Raw genomic sequence first — 23,811 nt, 5'->3', positions numbered from 1 at the left:
AGCTTCCTGGCTTGTGATCTCAGGCAAATGACTGTGGAGGTGGGCGTCTGCAGAGACAATACGTTGGCAGAGCTCCAGCTATAGGTATGTCATCTTCCTTTCCTGATTCAGAACTAATATTGTCTACAATGTTTGCTGTTCTTGTGGAGCCGAAGGATGTCCTTATGACTTGCTGTGACTTCAATGGGGACAGGATTTAACACTGGGACTCAAGAGCCCCACCTGAGAGCATAAAAGGAGCAGGAAGGTGCAGTGAAGAGGGGAGTGGGCGCTTGGGAAGTTGTGGTACAGAGTGAGACAAGCTCTGTGGGCAGTGAGGCCTGGGAGAGAGAGCAAAGGCCCCAGGCAGGAAGGTCTGGGAGGAGAAAGAGAAAAACTGGGTTATGTATGGACTTTGTTTTGGGGAGATGTTGAGTTTTATTTGTACTCTTTTATATTAATAAACCCAGACCCCCAAGGAGAGGTATTTTTGACCAAGAAAAAGCCTAAAGTGAAGTTTATTTGAATAGTCCAGGAGGGGACGCTGAGGCAAGTTGTCTACAGTGTGACCATAAGCCCTGAGGAGGTGCATGGGAGACAGCTGGCCTGTTTAGATTGTAGGCTCTTCAAGGACTGCGGCTCCCTCTCACTATGTGTATGTACAACATTTACCACAATGGTGACAATGTTTGATTGGGGCCCTCATGTATTACTGTGATATGAATAAATATCAATAGTTATTAAGAACTGTTATGTCATGATGATGATCTAAAAAGCAACATGTTAAGTTAGGACTATAAAGGTAGCTGTGGAAAAGACTTTAACTTTTAGGCATGGAATTAACCATCATCCTTGGATACAGGTTTGTATGTCATTAAGGACTTGTTGAAGCTCCTCGGTGGTATTGAGGAGCTGGGGACTGCTCAGATATGTGTGGGTAGAAACAGAACATTGAATACCATAAAGGGGCATGAAGAGGACCGGAAGTCAGTGAAGAATTAAGATAGGCATTTGTAGATAGAAGTAGAATGGCTTGGAGAAAGAGTGTGATAGGCTTTTCAGAAGAAGGGGACCTTCTTCCCACCACTTGCAACAGCTTGACTAGAGGAAGGTGATAGATAATTTCCTATCTTGACCATCTCAGGGTGAGGAAGCGTGACAGGAAAACATAAGCATTCTTGTGCTGATCACAGCTCAGTGGTTTGGTATCAGAGAAGCTGATTCACTCCTGTCATAAATATAAAGGGAAGGGTAAACACCTTTAAAATCCCTCCTGGCCAGAGGAAAAATCCTTTCACCTGTAAAGGGTTAAGAAGCTAGGATAACCTCGCTGGCACCTGACCACAATTACCAATGAGGAGACAAGATACTTTCAAAGCGGAGGGAGGGAGAAACAAAGGGTCTGTCTGTGTGATGCTTTTGCTGGGGACAGATCAGGAATGGAGTCTTAGAATTTAGTAAGTAATCTAGCTAGATATGCGTTAGATTATGATTTCTTTAAATGGCTGAGAAATTAGACTGTGCTGAATAGAATGAATATTCTTGTCTTTGTGTCTTTCTTGTAACTTAAGGTTTTGCCTAGAGGGATTCTCTGTGTTTTGAATCTAATTACCCTGTCAGGTATTTACTATCCTGATTTTACAGAGGTGATTCTTTTTACCTTTTCTTCTATTAAAATTCTTCTTGTAAGAAATTGAATGCTTTTTTCATTGTTCTTAAGATCCAAGGGTTTGGGTCTGTGGTCACCTATGCAAATTGGTGAGGATTTTTATCAAGCCTTCCCCAGGCAGGGGGGGTGCAAGGTTTTGGTGAGGATTTTGGGGGGAAAGACGTTTCCAAACAATGTTTTCTCAAAAATAAACCCGGATGTTTGGTGGTGGCAGTGGAAGTCCAAGGGCAAAAGGTAAAATAGTTTGTACCTTGGGGAAGTTTTAACCTAAGCTGGTAAAAGTAAGCTTAGGCGGTTTACATGCAGGTCTCCACATCTGTACGCTAGAGTTCAGAGTGGGGAAGGAACCTTGACAACTCCTCTGAGCAGACCAGTCTAATGCATCCGATGAAGTGAGCTGTAGCTCACGAAAGCTTATGCTCTAATAAATTTGTTAGTCTCTAAGGTGCCACGGGTACTCCTTTTCTTTTTATAAAGAAGAAGAGCTCTGTGTAAGCTTGCAAGCTTGTCTCTCTCACTAACAGAAGTTGGTCCAATAAAAGACATTACCTCACCCATCTTGTCTCCAATCGGTAACTAAAAGTTATTAGGAAGTGAGGCATCAGTTGTCAGCTACTTTGTTGTCAGCTGAATTGTAACTTTTTCAAACTCAGTGCTGGTGTTTCAAAGTTCATTGCACATTCATTAGTCCCTGCATAGGCTCTGGCACAGTTGGGAATTAGGACAAATAAAAGTTGTGCTTGCTGTGGGAGGCAAGGCTGTAAAAACAAACTCACACTGGAGCCTTGTATTCAATGTGGAAATTCATTTCTGTCCCCTTGAACTTGCATACTTGTAAAATGAGAGAAGAATGATCCTTGACCCCACACAGTCAAGGAAATATTGGCCAAAACCAATGTATCTCTATTTGGTTTAAAACAATGAAAATGTTGCTGGGGTTTATAGTGATTTAATACAATTCACAGCTGTCTATTGGAAACAAATGTAACGCACAACAACTAATGACAACAAGTGCTCCTGGACATCCATTCCCACAGCTCTCCTGTCATACCAGGGCTGAGAGCCCTAACTGCTCATAGAGTATAGCTCTGAAATAGAACTCCATCTTCTGAAAGTCCTAAGAGGCAAGTCACCAGCTGTTTGAGAATCTTCCAGTTTCCACCTGCAGAGTAAGCTAGACACAGGGGTTCGGTGGCGCATCACTGGCACCAGACTGCACGTTAAGCTTCCTGAGTTCAATGAGCCTGGGGTTGTTGAGAAGGGTGTAGAGCAGCAACCACCGTGTCCTGGCTCTGGTTGACACTCTGGGTTCTAAAATGAAATAAATACAGAACTCAGCACACTCCACTTCTTTTTAAATCAACACACTTCACTTCTTTTTCTCTTGTAATTCAAAAACTAATGACCAGCTGCTCAACTGGTATCAGTGGAGTTATATCAATAGACACCCACTGAAGATTCATAAATTCCAAGGCCAGAAGGGACCATTGGGATCATCTAGACCGATCTCCTGTATAGCACAAGCCAGAGACCTGCCCCACAATAATTCCCACAGCAGATCTCTTAGAAAAACATCCCATGTTGATTTAAAAATTGTCAATGATGACCCTTGATAAACTGTTCCAATGATTAATTGCTCTCACCATTAAGAATGTACACCTTATTTCCAGCCAGAATTGTCTAGCTTCAACTTCCAGACATTGGATTGTTAGATCTTTCTCTGCTAGACTGAAGAGCCCATTATTAAATATTTGGTCCCCACATAGGCACTGACTTTTGCTGGCATCGGTGGGTGCTCAACCCCCCCTCTGTCCCTGGCCACGCCCTGACTCCACCCCATCCCACCCCTATTCCAACCCCTTCCCCAAATCCCCGCCCCAGCCCCGCCTCTTCTCTGCCTCCTCCCCTAAGTGCACTGCATTCCTGCTCCTCCCCCCTGCCTCCCAGAGCTTGTTACGCTTCGAAACAGCTGTTTTGCAGCGGCAAGCGCTAGGAGGTAGGCAGAGAAGCGGGGACGCAGCACGCTTAGGGGAGGAGGTCGAGGTGAGGTGAGGTGAGGTGAGGGGGAGGTGGGGAGGGGAGCTTGGCTGCCAGTGGGTGCAGAGCACTCACTAATTTTTCCCCAGGCCTGGAGAACCCTCGGAGTCAGCGCCTATGGTTCCCCATGTAGATACTTATAGACTGTAATCAAGTCACCCCTTGACCTTTTAGCTGACCCAAAAGACATGAGACCAAATTCTCCTCTTGTTTACACCAGGGTAACTCCATTGACTTGAGTGGAATAGCACTGGTGTAAGTGAGAAGAGAATTTAGTTCAGAACATTGTCAGCACCACTTGATAAACAAGTGATTAATATCCTTCCTCCACCTGAGGGCCAACAGCTTCACCTTCACTGCATGCATTAACTTGAAGACACCGGCTCCCAAATATGACCCTTTGTATAAAACAAAGAGCATAGCAAGATTCAATAAAGGGTTATGGTCATAAGATTACAGGCCATTTTTGTGGGCCTTAGGGCTAATCTTTCAGATGCACATGTGAAGTCTGATTGACTTCAACTCAGTTGCACCCATGTAACATTGAGCAGAAATGTCTCTTTACTGCATATGAATAAGAATAGTTTCTGCACTTAGGCGTGCTGAGATAATATGACAGGATCTATCAGTTCTCATACCTTGCATCTGATCATCAACATGGGAAGCAGAGGGAGGTCAGAGATAAAGGATTCCCAAAGAGTAATATAATTTTAGAGTTAAATAGCTCATAGTACTCAGTTAAGTGGCATATATGTTAATACTTCAGTCAAAGTGCTTACTTGATATATTATTGAAGATATAATATTTGATGGATTTCTGCAGTTTTTTCTCAGTGGTTCCGGCCAGAAGAATGTGACAAAAGCAGAGGAGGGTGGGGTTATTGTGGTAGTGGTCCATAAATATCATACCAACCCATGTGTTGAATCCTGCATTAAAAAAAGGGATACATTTACAGAGTCATGCAGCTTAACTCCCTTCTCTCTACACGGCGGGCCCAGTACTGCATTCTTTGTGAACCTATGACTCCCATTCAAATCAGTAGGCATTTGTGAGAACAAAGAATGCAGCCTCAGGCTCTTCATTCATATACAGCCAAAAGCTTTTCAACACAAGTCCTCCCTGGGCAAGGTGTGGATGTAGGTAGCCTTTGACAGGTTGGGTGGTGCTTGCTCCACATCTTGAGGGGTGGGGGCACTGGAAGAGTTAGGATTCTTTCATTCCAAAAAGAAATAAAAAAAGAAACAATATTTGTTTAACAGAGCAGTAGTAGTTTATAAAAGTTAGGCCATCCAATCAGGAAACAGAAACCATACCAAGTGACTTAAGTGGCTAGTCACAACACTCAAACAGAAAATTCTGAATATCAAGGACAGTCTGAATACTAACTACAAAGAGTTTGTAAACAACCCTCAACTCAAATGTGTTTGTGAACACACCAGGCCTTTGGAATAGTTAATCAATTGCGATCTGGTCTCCGAAAATTAATAAGCAAAGAGCAATAAATATATTGATGAGCTGTACCCTAAACTCACAAGTCCAATCCACAAATAAATTACTGATTCTACATTTTAAAAGAAAACTCCCCTCTTGGAGCTTTATTCTTCGGAAGCTTCCCCTTTTTGAAAATGTCAGTGGGGGAAAAATAGTCATATAATATACACCTCCAGCTTCAAACCAATACATGGCAATAATTGGTTCAAACCCATCATTGCGGAGGGGCAGAATATATGCTTCAGGGTTTACATCTTTGTGTAGTTTTTAATATTAAAAAAATCCAAGGACAAAATCCTGGGAGAAGTGGAGTGGCAACATCTGAGTAGAGTAACTGAGCTATTCTTCATGCACTGTTTTATATCGCACCCATCACCATAATATCTATGATGGAGCCAGAGCATGCTGTACATTGCTCCAAGAAGGAGCATCATGTGCTCACCATAGTGGCTGCTAATGTAAACCACTCTAGGAGATGAGGGGTCTTTGTCCCCGTCTACTGTCTGAACAATGGAAGAGGTTAAAGAGTGCAGCATCTTCCAGTTACATTAATCAGGTACTAGATGCATGTGCTTTTAGAATGGAAGATCTTGGATTCAAACAAGCAGGATTAGTTACACTATTAGCTTTTGGATACATGTAGGGAGGCCAAGGCCCTGGCCATGTACAGCCTCAGTATGGCTAGTACTATATTCTGCCTTGCTCCTTTGCAGGTGTGTTGGGCATGAAGTGGTTCCCTGTAGATACATCAGATGTTTGCTTGAAAAGTTCCAATATTCTTTTTGAGAGAGCCACCAAATGGCATACAAGCTATCCATGCAATGCTCTGACGTTTCGTACACTTACCCATGTCAGCAGCTTCATACCCTTTCTGCATTATAGTCCTGTCTATCCGTGCAATCAGCCAAGTTCCCAACAGGACACTGCAAAGCAGTCTGAACAAACAAGCCCCCAGGCCCAGGAGCACATTGTAGAAGAATAAAAAGTAATTGAAGTTGTGGAAAGCTTTCCTGCAAAAGAGGGGAACATCCACTTTCACACTGAGTGCCCAATCATGGGTTTGGTTTGGGGCTTCAGTATGCCACAACAGCTCACAAGGAACTAACAGAGATTGACCAAAGACACAAAAGTTTTAGATATTGATCCACCCCTAAACCCCTTATCCCCGGCCCCACACCAGATCCCTGCACCCTTACCCCCTGTCCCAGCCCAGAGCCCCCTCCTGCACCCCAACCCCCTCATCCCCAGACCCACCCCAGAGCCTGCACTCCCAGCCGTAGCCCTCACCCCCTCCTGCGCCCCAACCCCCAGCCCAATGAAAATGAGTGAGGGTGAGAAAGAGCGAGCAACGAAGGAGGGGATGGAGTGAGAGGGAGGTGAGGCCTCGGAGAAGGGACGGGGCAAGGGCGTTTGTTTTTCTGCAGTCAGAAAGTTGGCAACCTAAGATTCTTGGTGCTGAGCTTGTGGAGTCCTTGCACTCACAGAAGTATAGGGCCTGCAATTTTTTGATGAGGAGAGACTTTTAGGGCCCACTCCCCCCTTCCCTTTTGCTAGACCCTGTAGCTTCACTTACAATCCCCACTCACCACTGCATACCTTACCCCACCTTACTACTTTTGGATTTGGTCCAGATATTCACACACTCCCAGGTGCATGGTGTTTGAAATTCAGACCCTGAACCAAATTCTGTGGCTCAATCCTCTCTGTCTACTTGTACTTACATTAGTTGATGTTTGTCCATGCAGACATAGATCTTTGTATGAAAAGCCCCATGCGGTAGGAGATCCTTGTCTGGAGGACGCAAGACCATAAGGGCTGTTTCTTTCTTACCACTAACCTGTTATTGAGAGCTAATGGCTTCTGCTTATCATCTGGCAAGATCTTTGGCTGAAGGAAAAATCTCGCAGCGATTTTGATTTGTAATATCATGAGCCCTGTGACAATCCCAACTGTAAGACTGTAATGGAAAAGGAAAAGAGAAACGACCCTTGTAATATGTATGTTGTGGTGAAAGGAGCTGGGAATATAGCCTGTTAGAGCCCCTGGGCAATGGGATGGGAGACCTGCATTTGATTGCCAGCCCCTGGGACTGATTCCCCACTGCCCTGTGCAAAGGAAGAGCAAAGCAGGCATGAAATGCCCCCATTCTGTTTTGTAGGGTTTTGTGCCCACTTTGCACAGGTGTAGAGGAAGATGCTGCACTGCCATCATGCACTTACCTGTGCAGTATCTCAGAGGTTCTCAACCTGTGACCTGCAGCCCCCCGCCACCCTCCAGGGTCCACGGACTATGTCTAAGGGGTCCGCAAAGGACTTAGATTGAAAATGGACTGACCAGAATTCAACTGTATGTAAAGAGAATAGATTTCCAAAGAGGTCTGGGCCTCCATTCTGTTCTCAGAGGTCTGTGAACGAAAAAAGGTTGAGAACCACTGCTCTATCCTGTGTGGAATTTCTTCCTGACTCTCTGCATGGCCCAGATTGTGATACCCTTACTCACGGGGTAGTATCTCACTGCAAATAGCTCCACTGGCTGCAGAAGGGTGCTCAAGGTGTAAGGTGCGATTCAAAGGGGCAGATTCTCCAGTTGAAAGGGGGAGGCTGCAGGGAGCCAGTTGCTGCTCCCTGATCCTCAGCCACTTGGTTCTGGCACAAGAAAAGTGGCACAGGACCAGCAGTAACTTATGCAACTGCCATACGGTTCCTCAGGGACCATAGGCCAGCGGAGAATCATGTGTAGCAAAGCTCCACTCTGCCATACCTCCCTCCTACCCCAAGAACTCCACTAAGACACCGTCTCCCTCATGTTATGCTGAGGGTGGGGGTGCGCAGCTGGCACAATCGGTATCAGAACTGCTGCCCACCACCTTTAACCCCACTGGAGAGCTCACCTGTGCAGGGGGAATTCTCTACCTGCTTATGTTTGGTAGCTTTAAGGCCCGAAGTGGCCTTAGCAAACCAGAAAATCTGGCCCAATGGGAATAAGGGGTATCAGAATCTAGCTGCACTTCTCAGAGCACAAAATGAGCACAGAGGAGGTGTGGCCTGGGTAATATCCATCCCACCTAGTAGCAGTGCACATACTGTCCTAGTAGTCCTTTTTAATTCTTACTAAGATATAAAATTGTCCTCCTGCTTTACAACGCTCACAGAATAAGCCTTGTTATGATTTTTTTTTAATAACTGCTCATTCAAATTCTGTGGCTACTGGTCTTATTGTCTGCAGTCACCAACTGGCTGAAGATAATAAACCAAAAGAGACCGCCCTCTGCACAGATTTCTGGGATTCCAGGAAGCGAGTGGCTTCAGGAGACTAATAGAGTCCTGTAGGGAGTTCCTGACAGAGGCTTCATTTGCTGGGGGGCAAGAAGGGCTGTTGCCGCCACCCCCAGATCTTGGTTTGTCCCTCCCAGATTTTTCATAGGTCTATAAGCTCCATTATGTCTTCCACTCCCACCCCCTGCCTCCCCCGACTTTGCAGGATATAATATAATCATATTTAATTTTTCCCGTGCTGACACAATTTTGCCCCCCTCCACCCTCAAATTTTTCTAACATGACACCCTGATTCCTGAGATTGTGGGGAAAAGAGTCTAGTTGGCCCAGACAGATTACAAAAAGGCAGACCCTAGACCCATATAGGTGGGCTGGTGGCTCTGCCTTCAGGAAGCGGAATCAACTGTTATATCTTATGAAGCCTTGAAACAGCGATACCCAATCTTTGCCAAACTGAGGACAGTGCCGGCTACTTGCCGGGAGGCTGGGAGACACACTTAAGAGAAGAGTGTGGCTGGCTGATCTTTAATGCAGAGATCTGGGCCACGGAGATTGTAGGTCCCAGGATGGAATGCTTCCTTTAGATTGAGCAGTCAGGACATTAGATCAAAATGGAGTAATGCTTGCTGGGACCTCCTTGTCCGCGTTAAAGATGAAGGAGGAACATTGTGGACAATGGATTGCATTTTGGCTCAGCTTGTATTCTTATGCTTTTTCACCCTTTGATTATCCATTGCCAGCCAGTTCCCTCATAGTCAGCATTTCCCCTAAGATGGGAAAACAGACAATGTGCTAAGATTGCAAACCTCTCAAAAAGTCCCCACAGGGAAAGCAAGTTTAAAGATCTGCTGACCTTGGGAAAGGTTGCATGGCACATCTTCAGAGGAGGGCTGCTGGGGCTATGTTTAAGGAGAATGCAGAATTTATGTCATGTGGCAGGGTTATTCAATAGCAGTGTGAAAAAAACTGTCCCCCCGAACGACGTAAGTTTCACTGGCAAAAGTGCTGGTGTGGACAGCGCTACATCAGCAGGAGAGGCAATCCTGCCAACATAGCTGATGCCACTTGTTGGGGGTGGTTTAACTATGCTGCCAGAAGAGCTCTCTCCTGCCGGCAAAGAGCGGCTACACAGGAGACCTTACAGCATCACAACTGTAGCAGTACAGCTGCGCTGCTCTAAGATCCGTAATGTAGACACAGCCTAAATATCTGTCACTGGAAGCTACTGTTTTCAGATAGGTACCTCTTGTTATTTTATAGACCTGTAAATCTAAATCAGTGCAAAGAAAGTCAGATAACACCAGAAATGTGTGAAAACAATGCACTTACATCCCAATTCCCAAACCTTTGGCCACTTCCAGCCCTTGGCCATGCTGTATTGGCAAAACAAAACTGTACATGATCATTACACCAAACAGACACTGCACCACATGAATGATCAGGTAGCCTGGAAAAGAGAAAATACATTTCTTACTACAGAGGAAAAGGGCAACCGCTCCAATTTTGGTTGAATGTATGCTTATGCTGAAGGCTTGTAACGTACCCCATAATATGTATGCAATTTGCCAACCAGAGTATCTTGCTATTGCTGCCTGAGTTTAAAAAAAGGAGAAGGACAGAAGTTTATGACGTTGGAATTGCTGCATGTTTGATCAGAGAAACAAAATACATTCTTAGGTCCTGATTCTGGACTTCATCCTGCTGGCTCCTTTATGCCACATTTCAATCACAGGGCCTAATTCTCCACTGTCCTGCACCTTGTTCAGCATTCACACCAGTGCGGAGTGAGTGCAAAATGGGTGTGAATTGATCCCATTCTGACTGGTGACAGTTTACCCCCACTCTGCACTGGGTAAGTCACTGGACAACGTGCAGGGCAACCAGGAATCCATTCCAGTGTCCCTCCCACACCCCTTCATCGCAGACCCCAGGGCTACATTGAACATACAGGAAAGGTGCAGAAGTGAACTGAAGTATGTGCTGAAAGTGGAAGGAGATCAGAGGAGCTTGGCTTGGACTCCTGCACAACTTACACAAGGGAACAGAACAAAACTACATTTACCCAGAATTCTACCCACAAAACTGCCTTTATAACTGTTAGAACATGTCTGAAGAAAATAGGGACAAGAATTGTTTTCCAATTCACTTCTATGCAGAGTAAAGCTCCAGTCCTGCAAACATACAATATGCTTAACTGTAAGCACACAAATAGCACTATTTGTGTCCTAATTAATGGAGCATTTGCTTATTTAACTGTTAGACTAAGTGATGCGGTGTTAGTCACCCCATGTTCTAGTACCCTCACTTTCCTGGATGGCAATGTCCACTGAGTAAGGATTGTCGTTTGTTATGTTTAGTACAAAGTTGATTTGAAAAGATGCCATTTCTGTTGTTCTTTGGGAGACAGCTTCATCATTCTGAATGACAAACCAAACCACTGACATTGTCTGTACCAGATAATAAACTGCTACTGCTCAGGGGCAGCTTTCATCTGTGGAGTGCAAAGTTGAGGGGTGCAGTCAGTGAGAGGCTCTCCTCTGCTCTATCCCTCCCTGAAAAGCTGACAGTGCCCTTACCGCATGTCAGCTCTGGAGGTGTGAATGCAGCATGAGGCGATCACTGCATAGCCAGGAGCGATTATCTCCTGGTCCTTACACAATGGCAATAATAAACAAATGTAGGGCACTTAGTGGTGATCAGAATCAAGTTCCTGTGACAGCTTGTTATGAGAGATATCAGTGTTAGACTGAGGGCCGGTCTGCACTGAAGATTTACATCAGCAGAGCCGTGTCTTTCCAGACTGTGAAAAATCCACACCCCGAGAGAATAGCTACACCGACCTAACCCCCAGTGTAGACAGCATTCTTCCATTGACCCACTTACTGCCTCTCAGGGCTTGTCTACACTACAGGTTATGTTGGTATAACTTACGTCGCTCAGCCACCCCCTGAGGGCTTGTCTACATTACTCGCTGGATCGACGGCACAAATCTGTCATAGAAGCCTTTTACATTAGTTTTACAGTGTGAAGCCATCATACAATGAGATTAGCATGCTCCAGAATCAGGCCCATGAATATTGCACTGACCCATTAAAACTATAGCCTCCTCTTGCAAAATACTGGAGAGCACGTGTAAACTACATTCACGAGTTGTCCCACTGAATTCCAAGTGTTAGTGGATCAGAACTACTGGCTGGGAACTTTTGGGGAAAAGCAATGAGAACTTACCACGCTTTGAGAAGAAGCAGGCTCACGAGATCTTAGTGGAAGGAAATGTTTCTCCCCTGCCCACAGCCGCTTCATGTGTTTTCTGAATAAAGGTGTCAAAATTAGTTTAAAAAAGTTTCACACAAATACATTGGAGATTTTATTCACTCAATAACTTTGTTTGACTGTTTGATCACAGAGGAGCTATATCAGATGATTTGACTGAATGTCAAAGGGGTCAGCAATCTAGAGCTAAAGGCATCATGGATTAATGCAATAAACACGGAGCCAAGGGGAGCAATGGTGAAAGAATGGCAAACATTGTGTGTTATTGGGCATGCCCCCAAAGCACAAGTTTTGATTTATTACAACTCAATACAATATACAACACTGAAGGCTTATCTTTTGCTTCAGTAGGAGTTTTACCTATCTAAGACTCAGTAGTACATCTGTAAAATAGAATCTGGTCTACATACAGGCTAAGAGCACTATAATTACAACAGGGGCCTTATATGAAAATTGAATCCAAAATTGTGATTTCCAAAGTAAAAGACATTTTACTTTGACAGAGATAAAGTGTAACCTTTCACCAAGACTGTGTGTGTCAAAACTCCTGTTTAAAGTTAAACTGCTGATAGCTGCTGAGTACCAATATACAAAAAGAGAAGTATCTGTCTGTAGACTAAGGTCTCTTACTTAATCTTAGAGTAAATAACTTTGTTTTATGTGTATGGCTGAATGAAGATGAATGATTGATTTTTTCTATTATTTCAGTTGCAACATTTTGCTAGCTCTGTACTTTTTCCAATTTATTTTGGGTTCTTGAGTTGGAACTTGTATGGGATGGTTGAGATAATCTCTGTGGACTGACCCATAACCAGGAAAAGTTGATCTTATCTCCTAAAATGTCTCAAAATATTTTGAGGTCTGCTGACTGATTGATTTTCTAAGCCAATGCTTACTGGCAAGGAAAATCTCTTTATTTGCATAAAGGTGACCTAATCCAGCCCCACTGGGTGATGTTTATGACTTCAGAGGGGGAATGCCCCATTCTGCTTTGCCAAGAAACTCCAGAGTAGAAGAGGAGTTCCAACGGAGAGGAATCAGTCAGGCCACCATCATCAAAAAAATGGAAGGAAAAGAAGAAGCCATTGCTTCTGACTAATAGCCTCTAGTGTGGTGAGGCCACCAGGCTTGTCAAAAGGCTTGTGCTTCCTTCCCTTTCTCAGACAGCCACTGAGGTGCCAGAGTCCAGCAACACACACCATCCAAGATTTGGCATCTTCAGGCAAGCAACCTCTAGCCCAGCAGTTCTCAAACTGTGGGCCGGGACCCCAAAGTGGGTTGTGAACCTGTTTTAATGGGGTCGTCAGGGCTGGTGTTAGACTTGCTGGGATGTAGGGAGAAACCGAAGCCCGAGCACAACTGCCCGAGGCCAAAGCCCAAGCCCCACCATTTGGGGCCAGAAACAAAGCTCAAGGGCTTCAGCCCTGGGCAGCAGGGCTCAGGTGGGTTCACGCTTTGGTCCCCTCTCCTGGGGTTGTGTAGTAATTTTTGTTGTCAGAAGGCAGTCATGGTGCAATCAAGTTTGAGAACCCCAGCTCTAGCCAGTCAGCAAGTCTGTTGAGTTAGCCAAAAAAACCACCAGCTAATCTTTCCAACCACATATTAATTTCCTGAAACTGAATGAAACCACAGAAGTCACAGCAAAGATCATGCATAAGTATCAACCTGATAAGGATTTTGTTTTGTGGTTTGTTTTTTTTCAATTTTTATTAGTAGAGGGACACCTCCACCTTGGCATTCTCACCCTTGTCCTTTTAACTCTAGCAGCTGACAGTGTGCATGTGGCCTGGAATAAGGTTCAATAGGCTCAAGGCCTAATTGCTCATGGTTCAATAGGCTCATGGCACACTCATATTTTATGGGTTGAGTGGTGTGTGTTTAAATCCTGAGAAACTTCTTGTTTGCTAGTTAAATTTAACAAGCTGTTTTATCCTGAATTGTATTGGAATGTCTGGTACAACCCTATACTGTGTAGGGAGACATTGGCTATTATCTAACACGTATATTTTGTGCAGTCTGTTTCACGTAGCATCAGAGCTGTCATCTAATATTTATTTCAACCTGCGAGAGATTTCTTCCTGCCCGTATCAGCTGTTTGTCTGGAATATCAGTAACTATCAATTAGCACTGAAATAAATCATGCCCTGTTTTTCCAAGGCGTATGGCTAGACAAGGTCTGCTGCCCTTCCCACATGATTCAATAAAGTTTGCAAGGAATTGTTGTGCAGTTTGGATTAATTAACCTGATAATTAGATTAAACTGATGTTTCAATATTAACCCACTTTGTTCTAATTTGATTAGTTTGTGTTTTATCTTGAGTTATTTAGCTTAGTTAATAAATTATATAAAATTGGAGAATTGTGTGGACCGATGTGTCTTTGCTACCCATCAGGGCCTAGAACTGTGTGGAGCTCAGGGTAGATAATAGAGACACTTCCCACTGAGTGCTGATGGAATGGAGAATAGAGTTCTAGGGCAATGGTTCTCAAACAGAGGTCTGGGACCCCCTGGGGGCTATGAGCAGGTTTCAGGGAATCCGCCAAAATAAACCAGACAGCAGGGCCAGCGTTAGACTCGCTGGGGCCTAGGACAGAACATAAAGAACCTAAGAAAGGCCATACTGGATCAGACCAAAGGTCCATCTAGCCCAGTATCCTGTCTTCCGAAGTGGTCAATGCCAGGTGCCCCAGAAAGCTAAAACCTGAGCCCTGCTACCCAGGGCTGAAGTCAAAGCTCGAGCAACTTAGCTTCATGGGCTCCCTTTGGTGTGGGACCCTGGGCAATTGCCCTCCTTGCTACATCCTGATGCCAGCCCTGGCTTTTAATATACTGGATATGCAGAAAAACAGTTGTTGTGGCACAGGCGGCGCATGGAGTTTTTATAGCATGGAGGGGGGACTCAGAAAGAAGAAGGTTGAAAACCCCCGAGGAGGGGACAATCCTGGGAGCTGTCAAGTGCCTGTGCTGAGTTGACTAGTGTCCTCAACTCCCAATAAACTCCATGGTACTTGAGGATTCTCAGACCCTCTGAGAATTGAGCACTATCTGCTGATAATCTATTGCATGTCCATACCTGTAGCAGGCCAAGATGTGAAATACGTAGCTTACACAAGTCAGGGAGGCAGCAAAGGTGGTGAAAATCCAAACACCTGGAGAAAAAGAAAAGCAACCATCTGTTCAGAATGTTTTCTCCGCAGCTCACATGACGTGATTACAAAAGTATTTTAACTCAGCACAAAGTTCACAGCTATTTTGTACACATAGAATCATAGACCCATACAGTTAGAAGGGATCACAAGGGTCATCTAGTCTCACCCCCTGCCAAGATGCAGGATTTGTTGTGTCTAAACCATCCAAGACAGATGGCTATCCAGCCTCCTTTTGAAAACCTCCAGTGTCACTGCTTGGACACATTTCTACTTGGAACACTTTTTGCCTATACTACCCAGTCACTCAGAAATGCTTTGATTATTTGTTAATCATTTAATTATAGAGTTGAGCCCAAACCAAAGCCCTGGATCAGAATTATGTATTCAAACCCAAATTTATATTGGGCAGAACAAATATCCTGGATTCTCACATGTCAAAACTTGGAAGTGCAGGATTTCCTACATTACTCTCCTAACATGCAGCTCAGTCTCCATGTTCATTCAGTCCTTAGTTTCTCTGCTGAGGTAGCAAACTGATAAAGGTAACAATTGCAATTCACATTAGCTGTGATGAAGCGTTCTGCAACATGGAAAATTGTCCACTAGAAACTAGACTGTGATCTCCAATTCATTTTACAAATAATCATAGGCAGCTTTCAGACTCTTAGCCGCTTTCCACTTGGGCTCAGTGGATGAGAAGCTGGATATGAGTCAGCAGTGTGCCCTTGTTGCCAAGAAGCCTAATGGCATATTGGGCTGCATTAGAAGGAGCATTGCCAGCAGATTGAGGGAAGTGATTATTCCCCTCTATTCGGCACTGGTGAAGCCACATCTGGAGTATTGCGTCCAGTTTTGGGCCCCCCACTACAGAAGAATGTGGACAAATTAGAGAGAGTACAGCGAAGGCCAAGGAAAATGATCAGGGGTCTGGGGCATGTGATTTACGAGGAGACGCTGAGGGAACTGGGCTTGTTTAGTCTGCAGAAGAGAGGAGTGAGGGGGGATTTGATAGCAGCCTTCAACTACCTGAAGGGGGGTTCTAAAGAGGATGGAGCTCAGCTGTTCTCAGTGGTGGCAGATGACAGAACAAGGAGCAATGGTCTCAAGTTGCAGTAGGGGAGGTCAAGGTTGGATATTAGGAAACACTATTTCATTAGGAGAGTGGTGAAGCACTGGAATGGGTTACCTAGAGAGGTGGTGGAATCTCCATCCTTAGAGGCTTTTAACGCCCGGCCTGACAAAGCCCTGGCTGGGATAATTTAGTTGGGGTTGGTCCAGCTTTGAGCAGGGGGTTGGACTAGATGACCTCCTGAGGTTTCTTCCAGTCCTACTCTTCTATGATTCTATGGTTCTATGACTAAGTATGTAGCTAGAGCTGGTCAAAATTTTTCCAGTTGAAAGTTTTTCTATCAGAAAATGATGTGTTTTTGAACCAAAACTTTTGTGGGAATGAGCCGATTTTCATGACATTTTGATTGCGGGGAGGGGAGAAACTAGGAAAAAAGCATTTTGATAGTGTTAAAATATTCCATTTCCACACTTTCAGAGTCGACTGTTTCAATTCTTCATTTTGAAATGACTTTTCATTTTGAATTTTTGATTTTTTAAATTTTCTTTAAATTTAAAATGTCAGTTTTGAAATGACATTTTCCATCTCAATGGACCCAAAATGATTTTTGTTTTCATTTCATTTTATGGGAAGTATTTTTTTTGTTTTCATTCCCATTTGGAACTAATGTGTCAAAATCCTGGAAGGAGTCCAATTGACCAGGATGGGCTTTGGCTCAGCCTTAAGAACTATGAGTTCAGTCTGCTTTTTTAAAATGTATCACAGTCATTCCACCTTTAAAAAAATGACATCTCTGTACCTTCAGTGACATTAATAAACTCTTTCAGCTGCAGGACAGCTGGTACAAGTACTTCTGAGCCATTGCTAGAATGAACAAGCTCTTCAAATCTTTGATCCAATATCTTCAGCTCTTGAGAGAATTGCTTGTAAATGTAAAACTCAATAACAATAAACTGAGGAGAAATAGATAAAAACAGCAGCTTAGCAATCTTGTCATTGGCCACTTCTGGAGAATAACACTACATGTCATCTAATCACATGGGAACACATTAATCCCTGGTGTGATTCTATGGGAATCTGACCTGTTACATTTGATTTTAAACACATATTGCCTTTCATATGTGGGGAGTCATCTTAACCTTTAAATGACAGCAAGTGGATGTAGACCAATTTTGTCCTTCAAAGAATGTTGTTGGAGTTAATCTCCACTGATTTTGAACCAGACACTGAGGAAGACCAGGATGCCTAGAATTAAGCAAACTTGTAAGTATTCACAGGGAACAACATAATATAAACACAGTCACACATGAGTATCATGTATTTCATGTGACACACACATACTTGGCAGCCTTTTCTCTCCTGCCTGCATCTCAAGCAACCTATCATGAACAAGATAAACTCCCACCAAACACCTATTGGCCTAGCTGGAAGGTACCCTGGTTAGGGAGCCAGTAAACTATGGATTCTGGTCTTAATGGAGCCAATGGCTCTGTTAAATGCATAGACAGTCCTTGCTTAGTTTAATGGCAGAGATTTATGGGAGAGCTGTTTTTCAACAACCTGGATTGAAATCCTTACAAAGCACACAAGGGCTGTGTGACATTGTGCTCCATTTGGGGCGATTCTTCTCAGGAAACAAGTGTGCAATTTACTTACAATGTACAGGCAGATTAAGGCTAGCGCAGATGTGCCAATCATTCTGCCTGGGAACTGAAAGCATGGGTCCCATTCGTACACCTTGCGCTGGAACCAAGATTTCCGAGCCTGCCTGTTAATGGATGAAGATGGACAAACAGATCTGAAATGTTCAGTGATGCCACAGGGACACTAGAGGCATTTCAAGGCCCAAAACCTATTCCAGCATAGTTCCCTCTCTCTCCATAAAAACACTGCACCTTCCTAACCCAATCTTCCCTCCCACTGGGCACGTCTGGAGAGGCCTCACCTGACCCAAACAGAAGCCAGTCTTTCTCCTGCACACCCATTCTCAGCAGCCTACCTGCTCTCCAGCACAAAGCCACTGGGGGCTCACATCATGATCCTCCACATTCCCACAGCCTCTGCTGCAAGGGCAGCCCCCTCCCACCTGCTGCATGCTGGCTTGGCAGATAGGGACACCTGACTATGGGGTAGGTGGCTTTGAGTCTGAGGTGAAGGAGATGGGAGACAGAGTGCTCTAGTGCACTGCTTACGGATGCAGTTCAGAGGGGAGATGGGGCAGGCCCATCATGGATGATCAGGGATCCTCCCAGTGGCTAGAGAACATGCCTGGTCCCTGGCTCACCCAAGGTGAGCAGGCAGGCCCCCGGTGTGCATGTCAGTCAAAAGTAGCAGCAGATTTAGAAGCTCATCAGAACCAAATCTGAACTCTCTGTGGCTTGGTGTTCCAGGTCTGAAATGAAGATGCCGTGCTCACCGCTCTGGGGGCTTCCTGACCAGACGCTTGACATGCTGAGCCTGATGCACCTCCAGAAAATGATTTTCCTGCTGTTTTAAAGGAACAGGGATTGTCAGCATATCAAAGAATGTTCTTCATTCCACTAGGGAAGAGACAGCAGATTCAAACATATAGATCCAGTGCTGCCTTGTGGGTGCTGTATTAGGCCAGTTTGCCAGTGGTTGTTGCAAAGCCTAAAACTATAACAGGGTTCAAAAAAGAACTAGATAAATTCATGGAGAATAGGTCCATCAACGGCTATTAGCCAGGATGGGAAGGGATGTAACCCCATGCTCTGGGTGTCCCTAAACCTCTGCTGCCAGAAGCTGGGAATGGGCAACAGGGGATGGATCACCTTATGATTACCTGTTCTGTTTATTCCCTCTGAAGCACCTGGCTTTAGCCACTGTTGGAAGACAGGATACTGGGCTAGACGGACCACTGGTCTGACCCAGTATGGCCATTCTTATGTTCTGATGATCTTAGTTATGAAGATACCTTACTGGGATGGAGGTACATCAGGCTTTTGCAGCCTCCTACTGGTGGCCCCACTGCTCTGCTGCACCCCACCCCAGGAAACAGTTCTCTGAGAGGAAAAGAACAGCCATTTGGGGAACCAGGGAGATCTGGCTTTGCAGCAGCCAGAAGGGCTGGGGACCAACAACAGCCAACCAAGGAGCTGCCTACTGTCAGCAAGTCAGTTCCTTGCTGGAGCCAGAGGAGTGAGGAGGGATGCTCTCTAGGCTGCAGCAAAAGGACCTGACCCAGGCCAGGCAGGGCTCACTGCTGCCCACCAGCTATGGCAGGAGTTCAGAAGGACCCTGCCAATTCAATTCCAGATGGGTCAGAAACTAGTTTGTTTACAGTTGGCCCTGATGGGCAAGGAACTGCTTCTATTTTGAGTTTGTTACCCCCCAGAAGGGGTTTTGGACTGTGTGAGATGTGAGGCTGGAGGCTGAGCCACAGAAGACCTGTAGAGGTAGGCTGACACCTGCAGGGGTGCAGGGAGCCGAAGAGAATGGCAGCACTAGACTCAGCTGGCAATGGGGTGTTCAAGAGGTGAGTGCAACCCACCACGCTTACACTGGCAGCCATAGGGAGAAGGGTGTGGCTAACAGGGGCTCAACCCTTAACACCTGGTGGGAGGGCCTGGGGTCAGACAACCTGATTACTGAAGAGGTATACCTAGGTTGGATCGGGGATTCCTTACAAAGAGCAGCAGGAAGATGCATGGCGTGGCTGACAGGACAACAAAGCTGGATGAAGCAGACTGGGATAGCCGAGGAGCTCTGTGAGTGACAGAAGAACAAGGGCTGACTATAAACTTTTGTGTTATGGACTTTATTTTGGGGACTCTGAATCATTTTTGTTATTAAGGACCTTGAGGATTATTTGAACCTTTCCTGTTATTAATCCAGGACTGGGTGAATGTGTTAGCCACAAGAGAGACTGTGTGGAGTTCTGAGGGGGCCAAGAGGGGCAGAATATAAAGATCATTCTAGAGCCCAGGCGTGCAGAGCTGCCAAGCAGTTGGCATCTCCAGGCTGCCACCCAGCAGCAGCTATAACCAGCTTGCGCTCCATTGCCCATGACTTGCTGTGGACACAGACGATGGGACATTCCTCCTCAAAGGTTTGATAGATAGCAGCCTCATGGCTCCTGATTGGCTCCCTGCCCTGTGTAAACCCAAATGCCATTCCAGGCAGCATCCAAGCAACTGTGTGGCTCTTGTGTAGTTGCCATGACTGTTCCTGCATTCCTGGCTTTGACCATGACTTGTTCTGGACTTTGCCTCCTGACTCTGACTCTTGGTATTGACCCTGGCTTGGAACCTGACTATGAACTTCTCTGCTACTCCCAGCCTCAGGTTTGTTCCTGCTCTGTCCCTTGGCCCTGACTGCCCTTGTTGGGATCCTGACACAGAGCACCTGCAAAGCAACCCCTGGCCATGATGGGGAGCTCAGTAAGCAGACACCCTGCTCTGGCGAGGAAGGGCCACACTGCAGCAGGAGTCCCTTGGGAAGGTCTGTGTGACACAGCTCTGTTCCTCCTGCCTGCCCTTTAGTGGGGCTAATGAGTTTCCAGGCTCAGAGACAATGGAATGTGCTAGAAGAGGGGAGGGAAAGAAAACGCAGCACAAGCCTCTTGCTTTTAAGATGGAGCCAGTCATTGTCCTCCTGTCAAAGCCCAGGGTTATGTTCCCCCTGTCTGTGTGGAGTGTCATTATGGAGAGTCACAGCTGGAAGCTGGTGGACATGATGAAGGGTGACAGGAAACAAGACAGGCACCCATTGCCTTTCTCTGCTGTCTTAGGGCCTTGCCAAGGGAGGTGAGGAGAGAATGAAAGGGAAGGGATGTGGGAAGACCCAACATTCCTGTCAGCAGGAACATACAAGGAAGAAATAGCTGCCCAGTGCTGCTGCCCAGACGCTGATTCACACTCACACACCACAGGGCACTGGGAGCGAGAGATAAAACGAGGGAGGAGCGAGAGGCATAGGAAATATTGATGAGGAAATGAAAGACAAAGGCAGGAATAGCACAAAGAGACAAATGGCCAGGCTCCTGGGGTGCTCACCCCATGTAACTCTACGTATGTCTACACTGCAATCATGGAATGCAGTATACTAGCCTGCCCAGCACCCTGGGTAATTACTTGGGTGGCTAGTAGTCTGAAGTCCATCCTTGAGTCCATGGGGTCTTGCAGGGGGAGATGCTCTTCCATGTTTTAAGTCAGGTGGGTGGTGATTTGTAGAAATGTGCCGAGATCTCTGGTGTGAAATCAATTCTTGTTACTGGCTAAAGGTGAAATTCACCCTGGTGCAGAGGTGCACCAGCACAAAGTCTATGCACTGGTTAAATCCTACTTAATCCCAGGGATCAGGGAAGGAGTTTTCCTGGGAAGGGGAGAAAGAGATAAATAAACTGGAAGCAGTTACCCTGGAATACTCACACTTGACACATCCATCTTTAATCGAACCCTCAGTGCTTTCACAAACATCAGGGCAAAGCGGCCCAGTAGGAAAACCAGACAGAACAGGGAAGGCCCATAAAATATGATCTTCTCATAGTCTCCCATCACCTGGGTAGGGAAAGCCGAATGTACAAATGTCATAGAACTCTTGATGGTGGGATAAGTCCAAAGAGTATGGAGCGGAGAGGGAAGGACAGGCACAGACACTCTCGAGCAATGTGCAGCCGGACATCAGGGTGCCCCCTTAAAGAGGAACATGTCCCCCTGTGGGGTGACTTCTATCTCCTCTGCCTCGTGGTCTGTGGGAGTCGCATTCCACAAGCTGTGGCTCATCACCATCTTTGTTATACAAAGCCACCACCGCCAAACCAGAGCGAGATGTCAGCAGGCCTGTCTGCCTCCCTGCTTCTCTCGCATTTGTACCACACTCATCACCCTGGGATACAAGTGCTCAGCATAGCCCAGCGACGGCAACAATGTGCAGGCTTTTCCCCCGTCAGAGCTCTGATTGTTCCCTCTGCATCCCGTGATGGTGCTTACTGCTGGGTGGAGACAAGAGCACTAAAGGCAAGATTTGGGTGCTCGGTGCTTTTGAAAATGCCACTCTCTGCCTTTTCTGGCATCTAAATACCTGTAAAAAAACTGGCCAAAAGACCCGGATCCAGCAGCACACTTAAGCACGTATCAATTCCCATTGATCTGAATGGGCTTATACATGTGCTTAAGTGCCTTACAGGATCAGCGCCTAAAGTCACTGCTGCTCCCTCTGCACCCGTAGGGTTTGCTGTGACAGGATGAGGGAAGAGGGAGAATGGGGAGCAAGGGTCACTTGTCTAAAAATGGGGCACAATTTCTGACAAGGCAGGTAACTAGCCATTGGCGCAGATTCCCAAGGGACATAGTGGAATCTCCATCACTTGATGTCTTTAAATCAAGACTGCCAGTCTCTTTCTACAACGTCTGCTCGTGTTCAACCATATGTTCTGAGTTTGATGCAGGAATTCCCAAGTAAAAGGCTCTGACCTGGGCCATACAGGAGGTCAGACGAGCTGATCATAATTGCCCCTTCTAGCCTTAAAAGCTAAGAAACCTTGACATACAAGATCCAGGGTTAGCTGGCAGCACAGCATATTGTCTTGTTGGGGGAGAAGAGGGGAATTGGAACTGTTCTTGTAGCCCTTCCTGTTTGTTTTAGTGTAAATATATTTATTTGTAAATCTCAGTCTATTTGCAGTCAGCCCAGTACCGTGTCTCTGGACAGAGATGAGACTGAGGACACTGTTGTGATGGGGATTCTCTACTGCATGTACTGGACACAGTTGGACTTTGTAGTTCCCCAGCTCCCAGGTAGCTAACCCAGCTAGCAAGGCCTGGCCTCACCACTGAGGGCCTCCCCACATCCTAGGCTGGACTACTCAGGAACAAGGCACTGGACTAGCCCATGACAGGGCACTGGCCCTCAGAAGGAAATCCTTTTTTGTCATGCTGGAACTGGGCTCTCAGCTGTTAGTGCCGAGGTTTTTGTGTCTTGCAGATGCACTGTACTCTCAGCCCCAGAAGACAGGGCAGCCTGTCCCTTGTGCGAGGCACTCAAGGAAGTGAGGCTCCATCACAGACACCAACAGTTTGATGCTGCACAACTACTTATTTCTTAACCTACAGAGTGGGCAGAATTTGGGGAACGCAAATGCATATCTCTACACAGTTGTGATGCTTTTTGTCAGGCTCTGTGCTCAGTTCAAAATACTAGTGCTCACAGCCATTTTCCAGATCTGCGAGGCTGTCTCACCATCTTACCCAATCACACCAGGCAGACCAGACGGGAAGTGTGCTCAGGCCTGAGTTTAAACCCTCTTAGCCAGGTTCTCCACTTGAGACCCCTAGTTCCAGGCACATACAATGTGCCCACCGTGACCCCAATCCTGCAACTGTATCCATGCTAGCAAACCCTTTACATTGGTGCAGAGACCCACTGAAGTCAATGAGGCTCCATGTGGATCAGGCCCAAGGGTGGGAGCCCTGATTTCTTTGGAGAATCAAAGTCCTGGCATGCACACTATATATTTTTGGATGTGGGGGGATAATCTGACCTCTGACAGTCCAAGAGCCTGTGTAGATATCTGATTTGCACATGCAGTCACAGGACTAGGTGTGCAAATTAGGTGGGCAATTACATGCTCATTTTTGTGCATGGCTCTAGGGTTCTTCCTCTTCCTCTGTCTGGAAGCTCTCGGCATAAGGGCTTTCTCAGTTGGGGACCCTATCTGTGGCATTTACTCCTCTCGGTGGCCCCTCCAAACCCCAGGCTAGGCATCTTCTGGGAAGGATGTTGAACACATTTATTTTCCTTAGCAGTGGATTGAACTTTTGGTTGGATTATTTGGCTTTTTAGTTAAATCTCTGTTGCTAAAGTGCCCCAGGTGGCATCATACACATTTGTACCATATAAAATAAAGA

The 23,811-nt window shown here is 45.8% G+C and overlaps 1 protein-coding gene and 1 long non-coding RNA gene across 4 annotated transcripts in view; one reads left to right on the top strand and one right to left on the bottom strand.

Moving 5' to 3' along the window:
• LOC122460276 lies at positions 1-23,783 on the top strand. Of its 2 annotated transcripts, XR_006281487.1 has the most exons (3): positions 1-84; positions 20,248-20,404; positions 22,589-23,783. It is a non-coding gene; the product is annotated as an uncharacterized LOC122460276 (long non-coding RNA). The 2 variants fall into 2 exon arrangements; XR_006281488.1 differs by lacking the exon at positions 20,248-20,404.
• LOC119856359 (stimulated by retinoic acid gene 6 protein-like) overlaps positions 2,568-23,811 on the bottom strand; it is a 34,472-nt gene continuing 13,228 nt past the window's right edge. For both annotated transcript variants that reach the window (XM_038403761.2, XM_043514835.1), the window contains 12 exons: positions 21,334-21,462; positions 18,360-18,430; positions 17,600-17,711; positions 16,743-16,896; positions 14,799-14,874; positions 11,680-11,761; positions 9,995-10,043; positions 9,781-9,898; positions 7,014-7,133; positions 6,023-6,186; positions 4,465-4,611; positions 2,568-2,959 (listed from right to left, as the gene is read on the bottom strand). In XM_038403761.2, coding sequence (XP_038259689.1) covers positions 2,823-2,959; positions 4,465-4,611; positions 6,023-6,186; positions 7,014-7,133; positions 9,781-9,898; positions 9,995-10,043; positions 11,680-11,761; positions 14,799-14,874; positions 16,743-16,896; positions 17,600-17,711; positions 18,360-18,430; positions 21,334-21,462 — 1,359 coding nt within the window. In that variant the 3' untranslated portion in view covers positions 2,568-2,822. The remainder of the gene's footprint in view (positions 2,960-4,464; positions 4,612-6,022; positions 6,187-7,013; positions 7,134-9,780; positions 9,899-9,994; positions 10,044-11,679; positions 11,762-14,798; positions 14,875-16,742; positions 16,897-17,599; positions 17,712-18,359; positions 18,431-21,333; positions 21,463-23,811) is intronic.

Source organism: Dermochelys coriacea, chromosome 5 (genome assembly GCF_009764565.3).
Source record: "Dermochelys coriacea isolate rDerCor1 chromosome 5, rDerCor1.pri.v4, whole genome shotgun sequence".
Classification (NCBI taxonomy): domain Eukaryota; kingdom Metazoa; phylum Chordata; order Testudines; family Dermochelyidae; genus Dermochelys; species Dermochelys coriacea.
Note: the sequence above shows the minus strand (reverse complement) of the source record. Positions and strands in the feature narration are given on the sequence as shown.